Source organism: Chroicocephalus ridibundus, chromosome 14 (assembly GCF_963924245.1).
Source record: "Chroicocephalus ridibundus chromosome 14, bChrRid1.1, whole genome shotgun sequence".
Lineage (NCBI taxonomy): Eukaryota > Metazoa > Chordata > Aves > Charadriiformes > Laridae > Chroicocephalus > Chroicocephalus ridibundus.
In genome coordinates, this window is record NC_086297.1 from 11857252 (window position 1) to 11869273 (window position 12022).

The 12022-nt window shown below is 49.1% G+C and overlaps 1 protein-coding gene across 1 annotated transcript; it reads right to left on the reverse strand.

Annotated features, from left to right (window-relative positions):
- Positions 1–720: 720 nt before the first annotated feature.
- TVP23C (trans-golgi network vesicle protein 23 homolog C) lies at positions 721–7742 on the reverse strand. The gene is made up of 7 exons (XM_063352285.1): positions 7644–7742; positions 6425–6507; positions 5393–5537; positions 4830–4919; positions 3402–3533; positions 3187–3315; positions 721–2166 (listed from the first exon to the last, which is right to left on the reverse strand). Exons 1-7 carry the CDS (start codon positions 7653–7655, stop codon positions 2134–2136), a joined length of 624 nt encoding a protein of 207 aa, XP_063208355.1. The 5' UTR covers positions 7656–7742; the 3' UTR covers positions 721–2133.
- Positions 7743–12022: the final 4280 nt, after the last annotated feature.

Genomic DNA, 12022 nt, shown 5'->3' on the forward strand with positions numbered 1-12022 from the left:
GTACTAATAAATGCCTGTGTCCTTGATTAAATAAACTGCAACTTCCCGAAAAGCGCACTCTATTTTCCAGCGGTTTGGGGGGAGCTTCGGCAGCAGGGGAATAAACATTAAGTCCAAAACTTTCAACACGTTTTAAAACAACTACCTTGTGGCTGGAGCTGTGCCGGAGTCGGTGCCGTCCTTCCGAACAAATTGGGGGCTCGTTGGACTGAAGCAGAAAGGATTTCCCTTCCATCGCGCCGTACCGGCCAGATGCTGCACTTGCGCATCCCCGCACGGCTGCAGAAGCATCTTCATTTCAGCACTTGACTTCATTTGGCCTGTTTACATTCATTCCTTAGAAATAAATCATCTCTTCCAGGTTAAATGGGGACTAGAAGTTCCCGCTACGTGGTGGCCCGCTGCCACCTGCCAGCAGCGCCTGCCCAGGGACCTGGGCAGAGCAGCCCTCTCGGTGCCCTCAGAAGGAACGTCACCCACTCCAACCGAGCCTTGTAGAGGGATAATTACTTCAGCTCTGCATGATAACGACTCCAGCACGCTTACGAAGAAAGCGTTTGCACAGGGAAAACTGTCCAAGACCCCTGGGTGAAAGGAACTGTGCCAGAGCTCGCTCAACAGCACGGTTTAACTTGACAAGTAACCCCTGCTAAAACTACATTACAAGAAGACAGCGTATACATAGAGCTCAGCCACGAATCACAGAAGGGATATCTGGTCTGGTTAAACAAAGCGTTATTTTAATTTCAAGATTTTATAAATACATATTTACAAAAGGAAGGTATCAATCCAAAGAGTTAAACAAATGTACAGCTCCCAAGTATTGCTACAGTACAGGGAGAGAGAGTTAATGCAATCCCACAATTTACAATACCCATTAATGCAAAAAGAAACCACATTCTTAATTTAAAATACCTCAGCCAAAGTTTACAATATCCACCGCTGCGAAAGCACAATCTGCCTTGAACAGAACGACGTGACAAGAAGGAACGGATCCCTTTCACAGACCTTTTCACACAAAACACACCACTTTCTGCCATCTAAGCGAACACTGCCAGCCGCCACGTTCACCATCCTACAAAAGGCTTTTTTCCAGTCCCCCCCCCGCCCCCGACTCCGTGGGGAGCAGCGCGGCTTGAGGACAGCACCCTGCATGGATTCAACAAACGTAAACCCCTGCCGGTTCCGTTCCCTGCGATCCTGCGCCGAGGGGCTGGTGAGGAAACCGCAGATCACACCACCCTATGCCCTCCTGGCCAGAGAAGACCCGTGGCACCAAGCACACGCTACTGTCCGGCCGACACGCCGCCGGGTGGCATCGCTTTAACAGCTTCAGTCAGACAATGACTGCTCTCAGATTCACTCCGTCTCTGAAATTGTGCCTGCAACCTTCCTCGTAACCTGGTTTTACTCCTGCTACGCTCTCCATACACAGGCCTGCAGGTAGAAGGGGGACTTCCCATAAATCCAGGGGTTTAAGATGTTACTGAGACCTCCAAGAAAGCTTCAGATATAAAACCAAAAAGGACTGGAGCTGCTCAGAAGTCACTTTCTGCAGTTTCCACAAGACTTCAATAACCTTCCTGCTAAGCCAACATTTTCTTTAGACGTCTTTCACCACAATCACCATCAAATCAGAGAATGAGAGAGACGTGGAGCCAAAAGAGCGCTACCTAAACTCCGTAACAGAAGCAGCAACGACCTCTGAGAGCAAAACGCAGCAAAGTCCACAACTGAAACTATTTGAGGCACCAGCTGCTGGAGGAACTGGGGAATTCTTGGATAACAGAAGGCTCGGCTTGTGCATGGTTTTTCTGAAGGAAGATGTCCGGCAATTTTCTCTTAATTCATCCAGTAGTTCTAAACCTGTACGAAAGCTACCTAGGATAACTTTTGATTTAAAGTTTAGGCAAATTAATTCTAATTAATCAAACTAAAGAAAGGACTGAAACACAAACCGCTAGTGGAAAATCGAATATAAGTCGCTAGGAGCATTAACCTGAAGTCTTGCACAATTTATTTACTTCTTTTAATTCACACCTCACGTATGCAGCTCCCAAATCTCATGGTCAGAGCAACACTCTCTGTTGTCCACTACTGTGAATCCAGTCTGGCTTGAGGCTTCCGCCACATTCAGGATGCTGTTTGGTCCTCTTTAGCCACAGTCTGCAGAAGGCAAAAAAGGAAAAAAAAAGAAAAAAAAAAAAAAAAGAAGACAATGAGTATGGGAGAATTGTGTGACTCACTGCCATGATTCTGGGGCAAGACAGACGTTTCTGCCAGAGATCGAGACTGGTCTGGGCCTTTGGTCAACCGCTGCAGCAGTAAAAGCATTCAGAAGCAAACCCAGCTAACAGAAGAGCACAATCCCGGCACAGACTGCCAAGAAGAACAGTTCAGCAATGGTTGAGTTTTCGATTGCACTAACGACAATAATTCCGGCAAATATTTGTGAACCTGTGGCAGCCAAACCACCTGTCCCCAGAGCCAGCTGCATAATCCAGCCAGCCACAGCCAGGAAACTCGGTAAAGGCAGAAGTGAAACGACAGCCTAGAAGCGGAACAGGGATGGTTGTGCCTACTGCTGCAGGGACCTATGGAAGGAAGGAAGAAAACCCAGCTCTGGGGCAGAAAAGGACTGGTTAAGAAGAGCTGTTTGGAAGTGAGAAAGAAATAAGGGGCAGCAGCAGCCCTTTTGGCTAAGAGCCACACGCTGCAGCTGCACGCTGGAGCACAGGGACCAACGCAACATCCCTCCAGATGCATGGCTTTGTGGCTAGCACAACCTGAAGAAGAAGCAGTGCAATGGAAGGAATAATTTAGCAACGCATTATCCAAGAGCAGTAGTTTATCAAAACCCCTTTCACGCTGTCAGCACGTTCACTGTGTTCCTTATTTCCAGTATAGCAGCCATATTCCAGGAACTTCTATGGCACCTGTCCATGGCACCAGCAAATAATATGAGCTCACGATGCCCTGCAAATGGAACTTGATGCCAGCAATTAGCAAGTTATTCTGTGACTTCACTAAGGGGGCTCAAATTCACAACGCAGCAAGGTGCGAAGGTTCCCCCTGCAGAACTACTAATAACGTCTTCAGTCTTTCTTTTCACGGCCCGGGCAGTAAGGGAGCTGATGGAGAGAAACAAATATGGCTGGAGGGTTTCCGAACCCCCAGAAATCTTACCTGCCGCAAGAACTGCTTCCCAAGATAGTTGGTTGCCATGCTTGTCAAGTTCTTTCTGCTGCCGACTTTACATCTGATATAACCATAAAGGTTGGCTCCCTGAAGCACCACTCCCATCACAACCACTGCCTAAGACACAGGAAAACAGTCACTGATTTACACCGCCTTGCCTGTAACATACAGGCTCTCCTACTGAGTTGAGGGAGTCCACTCACCAGCCATTTCACTTTGAAAGAAAAGAGAGCGCTGAAAGCAAATATCACCCAGATCATAGGACAGGTAATTAGACCTAACCAGAAAATTCGGGACTCTGCTTCTGATGAGGTTTTACTCCCTTGTGTTGATACCTAGAAATGGAAAGGAAATGGAAATTAACAGGCTGCTCCATTGTATAGTTCACATTGCCATTACAAACAGCCCAGAATATAGAAGCCCCCTGTTTTTTGCCCCCACACACCAGAACTAGGTGCTTCCTAGATCAATTTCTACATCACGTAAAGATCTTTCTGCGCAGGAGATGTTTCCATTTAAGGGACCCTTTTGTCAGTTTTCTATCAGAAACAGGGGAGGCAGCAGCATCAAATACTCTTGGAATGCTTGGGGCTAAAAGGCTAAGTCTGGGAAACATGATATTTACTGCATGGTTCAGTCACAATGCCTAGAAACAGCCAAACCGGTAATGTTTTCTACCTCCAAATCACTGCACAGACAACCAGAATTTCACTAATCTTAGCACTGGCAGAACTAAATACTGATACCTCTTAGGGATCAAAGTAGGGTAATTTTTTCTTTACACACAGAGGTCTGATTCACACTACACTACCGATTTTTATAAAGTCTTTACAGAGCAGGAGATCCCAAGCAAGTACTTACTTCTCACTTTAGTTAAAAAATCTGGACTGGGTTAACAACTTATGGGTAAATTTCCAGCACCAACAGCAGTTCAGCTACCTTTCCCCCCGTCCCCAGCATGTTCTAGCTTTTCTAAACTAGCAGAGTTTTGAGAAAGAATGTGCCTGTAGTGTGAGGGCACAAACTCAGACGGAGAAAGGTTCAGGTTCAAGCCCCTGCACCACTGCAGACTTCCGTCCTGACCGCAGGAAATGATCTTCACCTCAGTCCAGATCTGCATCCCATTAGCTCCACACAAACAGAGATAAGAGACAGGGATCAAAAGGCTAAACACGGGACACCTTGTCAAGTGCCTGACAGATGGGATACTAAAGAGGTAGCAGGAGCCATCATGAACACAAAGGCAAAGCAATAGCCATGACAAATGCTATTATCTCTCTTCCTACTTCCAATAAGTTTTCTATAGGAGATAAAAGCTATATCACCTGTTCCAAGTTCACACCAGAAAACTTGCAGGTCACTGATGGTACATGGGAACATTTATTGCATTTTACGTGCAACTTTATTACTTACATTAAGCCAGATCAATACATCATGAGAATTTTTAAATAATTCAACAATCGCAAAGCTCATTCAGCAGCCTACGTGGAACAAGCCCGTGGGTACAGATCTGGAAGTGGCTAGAAGTAAACCAGCAATCTACCATCACAAGCATAACCGCCGATTAATAGGGGTTTCATAAAACAGAAACAATTAAAAGAAGGAAAAAAAATACAAAGAAAGAAACTTACCTTCCTGGCTTCAAATACCCAGTGACTTCTGCCATCATCATCCACCTGGTTCCACCAGCGAAGGCCAACCATCAGTCGCCCGGTGACATTCTGAAATAGAAAAGCCATGAGCTTTACATCTTCTGCTAAAAGAAACCATTTGCCAAAGTCCAGCTCTTTGGGTTGCTATTTTCAATGCTTCACATTTGGGCAAACAAGATTACATGGCTCTTACATCCACAGCAATCTATTTTCTGATATGTCCAGTGCAGTAACAAATTACTGTAATAATATAAAGTAAGGCATATTTCTGGTGATTCGAGAGTGATCTAACTAAGCCTGCGCTACTTTAAAAGAAAGGCTAATAATAGATGTCCTGTATTTGATTTTCAATAAGAAGTCAAGTAAACAGCGATTTAAGAGTTATTATTTCAATTATTGTATTATTGCAATACATCACAGTACTTGGGTATCATTTTGTTGGAAAGGCACAAAGAAGTTACTTTTTTTTGTGACGTGAATTCTTCATTCAATTATTCTTATATAGTAAGACAAAAATAACAGAAAGCGGATTAGGAACTTACCTTTACAGCCCAAAAGTCACACGACAAGAGGAGGATAATTGTCACCATGCAGGCAATAAAGCTGCTAGTTAAGAGCTCACAGAGCAGATAGACAACTATCGCACTGACTCGGAAGAATAAGTGGAAAAATGACGCCACTGGATGCCTGGAATGAAGGACAGTGCAGTCACAGCTCTTTCAGACAAGACTGAAGCAATTTCAGAGAAATGACATTGCCAAGGCAATCTCCTGCCAACTTACAAGATGAGGGTCAGCATTGTAACATGAACCCAGCGTGCAACAACTACTGAAAATATGGGAAATAAACTGACTAGAAGCTCATCATAAGGAAGACACATTCTATGTGCAGCCACACCTGACGCGCAAACAGAATTTGGGGTGGAAGGGGAAAGGGAGTTTTACCCGCTGTCCAATGTAAGGCAATTTTAATGGTGTAAATTCAAAAAAAGTTCTGACAGAGGAAATACCTCTGATGGAAAGATCCCGTTTCTCAACACAGCAGACTCGCCCTTCTTTCTGATTTCTGCAGTTTCCAGGTCAGAAACATGCAGTACAGAGCCAGGGGCACCACAGCACCTGTGTCTGAACGCTGCTCTGTGGCAGGAGTTTGGGCAGAACGAGGAAGGAGGCAGCTGGACCAACTACGCCAGGACGTGGCAGACAGCAGGGCAGCACCAGACATACTGGAGAACAAAGACTGGGGAAGAGATAATGGACTAGCCCAGAACCAGCACTCGATGTGGTGAGAACCTCCAGTTACAGAGTGTCACTGTATCAGCGTAGATTCCTTACGCACAGAAAGACAAACATGTATTAAATGTGAGGGCACTCAGAGGCATGATGGCACAGACCTACAAATTCAAGCTGAGCTTCCGGAACTGCCTCTCTCAGTTATGTAAAAGTCACTTTCCATTACCTCTATCCAAATAGGGAAAGTATTTGCCATTACGTATTTCAATGTAATACGGCAGTCCTGCCTTCCTCAGGCTCCCACATAGACCTCATCTGGAAACTCTCTCTACTGCCACTGACCTTATTTTTGACTTTTTTGATCTCCTGGATACATCATCATCTGCATCAAAGAGAGACACATCCTCAATGTCATCACTGCTGTCCTAAAGCGGGGAACAGGTGCAAAGAGTTATGTGAGAAAAAAGAACGAGTTTTCAAGTAGTGAGAATTTTGGTTACTCAGAAGTATTACAGCGTCACCTTAAGACCAAAATGACTTTGGGAAGCATCTGAAGATTTAACCATATACAAAAGAGCAGTATTAAACGTTTTGATTTGTGCTTTGTGAAATCGACATAATCTCACAACGTGAGTCCAAGAATCCTTTTTGCACCCAAGCAGTTGACTTCACAGCCTAGAGTAGGGTCTTTTATTCTTCATCCTTCTTAGAGAGCAAAAGCTATTTCTACATCAGGCTAAGGTTCACAACCTCCTGCGTTTTAGCAGACAGACTGGTGATGGAACCAGAATTGGTTATTTTTACAGACAGGGCGCATCTCCATCACAGGCCCTCCAGAAAGGTGATGCCAGCAGCGAGCGTTCTCATCCAGAAACCCTCTCCCTGAGCCCAGCCCTGCCTCAGCGGCTTCCAGCCTCGGGCAGCACCGCAGAACATCAGCCTGCCCCGTCCTCCCGCGCTCCCCCCGACTGTGAATCGCTGCACGATCGCTTCCCAGCGACCCCTGTCGCGTTCCGGGCCCCCAGCGCTGGCAGCGCAGCCCGCGGGGCTGCAGGCCTAGGACAGCAGAAAGCGCCTATCCATGCTCCCATCGATCCGTCTCACACTCCCGGGGCCCGGACGATGCCGCCCCGCTCCCGCCTGCCCGCCTCAGGCCTCGGCCCAGGCCCCGCCGTGGTCTCGGGCCCGGGCCCGGGCCTTAGGTCCGACCCAGGCCCCCACGGTCTCGGGCCCGGGCCCAGGCCCAGGCCTTAGGTCCGACCCAGGCCCCCACGGTCTCGGGCCCGGGCCCAGGCCCAGGCCTTAGGTCCGACCCAGGCCCCCACGGTCTCGGGCCCGGGCCCAGGCCTTAGGTCCGACCCAGGCCCCCACGGTCTCGGGCCCGGGCCCAGGCCTTAGGTCCGACCCAGGCCCCCACGGTCTCGGGCCCGGGCCCAGGCCTTAGGTCCGACCCAGGCCCCCACGGTCCCGGGCCCGGTCTCAACCCCAGGGCCAGGGCCAGGGCCAGGGCCAGGGCCAGGGCCCCACGGTCCCTGTCCCCCCGGTCCCGGTCCCCCCTCACCTGCCGTAGCATGGTGGGAGCCCCCTCACTTCCGCCTGCCGCCGCCACGTCACCGCTGCCGGCCAATCCCGGCACGCCCCACCCCAGGCCACCTCCCACGCGTGCGCGCTGGCGGGACGGGGCGCGAGCCGCGGTGATGTCAGGGGGCGGTGCGAGGCCCGGCGACCGTTGGGACTGATTCCCCCGCGCCGGGCCTGAGGGAGCGCGGCGGCACCCCCACCCCTAGAACCCGCACCGCGGGGCCCGGCCCGGCCCGGCCCTGCCCGCAGCGCCTGCGGCGGGAAGGGAGCTCCTCCCAGGGAAGAGGCTCCCGCAGCGCCAGGGAGCCGGGCCGAGCCCCGCCGGTGTTCCGTCAGGAGGCACGGCTGTAGCTCCGTGAAGGGCGAACGCGTAGTACCCAGAGTCGATGTCAGGTGGAGATAGTGAGAGGGAGAGCTTGAAGAGGAAAAGTGGCTTTTCATAGGATCATAGGACGGTTTGGGTTGGAAGGGACCTTAAAGCCCACCCAGTGCCACCCCCTGTCCTGGGCAGGGACACCTCCCACCAGCCCAGGTTGCTCCAAGCCCCGTCCAACCTGGCCTTGAACCCCTCCAGGGATGGGGCAGCCACAGCTTCTCTGGGCAACCTGGGCCAGGGGCTCACCACCCTCACAGTGATAAATTAATTTCCGATATCTCATCTAAATCTCCCCTCTTTCAGTTTAAAACCCTTCCCCCTCGTCCCGTGGCTCCCCTCCCTGATCCCGAGTCCCTCCCCAGCTTTCCTGGAGCCCCTTCAGGGACTGGAAGGGGCTGGAAGGTCTCCCCGGAGCCTTCTCTTCTCCAGGCTGAACCCCCCCAGCTCTCTCAGCCTGTCCTCCCAGCAGAGGGGCTCCAGCCCTCCCAGCATCTCCAGGGCCCTACCTTTTCTGAAGCCTCACCTTTCCTAATCTCTAACATATCTGAAAAACATCCACTGAGGAGCGTGCACCGTTACAAAGCCAGGTTTGGGGGTTTTAGCCACCCTCTTCGCTCCCGCAGGGCAGCTGAGTGTCTGTGCCGACTGGCAGGGGCTGGTACCTCTGCAAGAGCTGCCCGTGCCCAGCGCTCGCTTCACCGCGCCTCTTCCCAAGCAGCTTGATAAAAGTCTGCGCCAGGCACAGGTCAAAAAAATACCAAACAACTGGATGGGTAGATGTGGTGTGGATGTGGTAGAAAAAGCTCAAAATAGAATAACACCCTCAGATCACTATTTTTAGAACATAAGGAAAGGCCGAGCAGCCTAGCTAAAAAGAAAGGGGAAGCTTTAAGCTTCAGTTTTTACGCAGTCTACAGAAAGGCACCGAGCTTGCAGGAAAGAAAGCGCAAGGTGACAGGGATTTTAAAATTGCTCTTTGGAGCAACGGGTGTGAGCATAGGGCAGGCACAAACCTGAGGATCCCTCAGCAGTTGCGAGTTCGCTCACATGCTGTAAAAGCTCATCTGAAACACGCTGCCCAGCGTTTTTTGTACACTAACAATTTAGAAAGCATTCTTTAGGGAAGAAACAAGTACATTCCCGCTTCATTTATAAAGGAAGACGGGAGAGTTAACTATACGGTTATTCCTTCTGGTTGTTCTTCCATCTGTTTTTGGCGAGTGTAAAGGAACAAAGAGGTTGCCTTGCAACGAGGCACAACGTTGTTTTATTACTTGCTGCCTATTTGAAGGATCATGACGATCCTGTTTGAAGCAGAAAGGATCTCTCGCTCTCTGGGTCACTCTTACCAGAGCTGGTTCCAGCCATAACGGCTTACCAAGTGGATCTGGGAGCTGATATACTCTTGAAGGACTATGTGTTTAGTTCAGATTTTGTTATTTTTGGGGTCTAGCTCATCCTTTGCTGTGTTCATATGCTGTAAAAGAGATTTCAGACCTATAAGAACGTGACCTCTCTAGCAAGTCATAGATCGAAGCAAAGATGTAGAAATCCAGAGCTTCTTAAGGACAAAAAAAGTCTGTAATTGGGCTGACCCAGGGGAGAACAAGCAAGGGGGGCCCGTGTGACTAGCATACGTCACTACCAATAGTCCCTAGTTTTTAGTTAAAAATACCATCTTCTAAAGCAATAATGTGGAAGCGTGTGAAGCGCTGGTACAAGCGATGCATTCTCGTTGGACAATCTTCCCTGCGGTGTCTCTGCAAAAACCTCAGACCTGCTTGCGGTGCGGCATAAGAGATATTACAGCAATTAATACTGTTATCGTTGAAGAAACAATATTAATTGCAACGCAATTAATCCTGTTATTGTTGAAGAAACAAAAATTTATTGGGACCTCTAAAGACACGCAGCACCGCTGCCTAACCTTTACATTAAACTACCAAAAAGTAAAATAAACTAAAAAAAGTAAACCAAAAATTCTACTGGAAAAACCTCTGAATGAAACAGCCACTCGTTTGGGTATTTTTCCTTTTTTTTTTTTTTCTTCTCTTTTTTTTGCCCCTTTTTTAAAGCACATGTCCAAATATTTGCTTTGAGGACCAAGCAAAACAAATATTAATAGTACTTTAGGCTTTATTATTTTGTGATCAATACAGCCTTTTCACACACAGCAGTCCCTCCCAGATGACCCCAAGGTGCTGTTTGGTACCGGGGCTGGGACACGCTCCGAGCTGGGGAGCGGGTGTCTGCGCTTTCCCCTTGTCCCGGCGTTGGGGGACGACAGAGTCCCCTTCATCCCTCTTTTCCACCCACCACACAACTGCCTGCTTGGGGGGCAGCGGAGCAGCAGTCTCTTGTGTACGATGTCCCCAAAACGCAGATGGGGACGCCACGGTTAGAGCCGTCCGGGAGGAAGAGCGAGGCGTGGAGCTGCGGATATAGGGAAAACCCCCGGCCACGCAGACTGTCACCCCGGAGCTCAGATTCCCCCATGCTCCAGGGGTAACGTCCCCGCTCGCTTATAAAGAGCTCTGGCATCCGTTAGTGCTGTAAGTGACACAGCCCTCCCTCGTATGACTTACTCAAAACCAGTACTGCATTCCAATTAACACTTTATTTCTACAAAACGCCTGAAAAACCACGACAGAGAAGCACTGTAGAAATAAGCGTACTACGCAGAAGACAAAACGTTCATCGTAAAAGACCTGGCTGTTTAATGGTCTCTCATATCTCTCTAGGTTTTTTTATTTATTTTTTTTTTCCAATTTAGAAAGGGCAGATGTCATTATTAGCATCACCACGATTTTAAGCCTGATACGATCTAATCTCATGGTGCACGATCCAGCCGCAAACAAGCGAAACATCCTTTCGCTTCAGTACTGCCTGCACACAGTTTTGTTTTCATTTTGATGGAAGACAACATTAAAAAGTCCATTTTGCTTGCCTAACTAGCCAAGTGCGTTTTCTACGCTCGCTGAATTCAGTACGCCGCTTCACAGGCAATGCAAAGCTGTTACTGGTAAATACAATACTATATAAAAAACTTAATTTGCTTTTTATATCTTTGCTGTTGCCTCTTTTTATTACTCTTGTGCTCCTTCTCAGTTCACCGTGTGAAGCATCGAGCACCATTCCTCTTCTAGCTGTAACCAACACTGGTGTAAAACTGTTTTGTTCGGAAGCACCCGTTGAGCTATACAGACGAAATGGCTGTGGCACCAATATCGTCGTCTCGGGATAACGTTATCGACGCTTTGTGGATGACACAAGTACAACGCTAGTGGCACCTGGTTACAAAAAAACTCTTATCGAAACGGTCTTGCCACCGCTTTGCCTGGCTTTGGCTCTGCTGGCGGTGCCTCGTGTCCTGCACGACCCCAGTGCTGCCCACAGCACCCCCAGGTTGTCACCCCTGCGCCCCCAAAGGCCAGGCGCACCGAGAGGTCAATTTAATTCCAAAGGGAATTGGCAAAGATAGTAAACCCACCTCCTCAGAGTTACCTTCAGCTACCGTGTACGACGTTTTCCCATACGTTAATTCCCTTCTGATGCATCTCGGACGCCCAGCTCCTAAAGCCGATGGCAGGATGCGCTCCAGCTCTGCCTTTGTAGGTAATGTCCCACCATCTCCCTTGGCTGTAGCATCTTGCAAGCACCTGAGCACCCACACCTGCAGGGAGATGCTGATTTATTGGCTCCAAAGAGGAAGGCAACACTCCAAACCTCCTCACTTCAGCGCGACTAAAAAGCCCTCGGCCTTTCCGGGTGGTTTTTCCATCAGCCTCCCTCTATGAGATGCTTTTTTCCAGGGGGGTTGTGCCAAAGGGCCTCTGGCTGCAGCTGTGCTGAGCTTACGCCTGATTTCTTGTGAGAAAGTGCCATCCCGTGGCTAAGCGTGAAATCCTTGCTGCTTCGAGTCTGAGAAAATTGCGTCAGGAAAAGCCCCCCCAGACAGCTACAATCCCTGTCCCATAGCACAG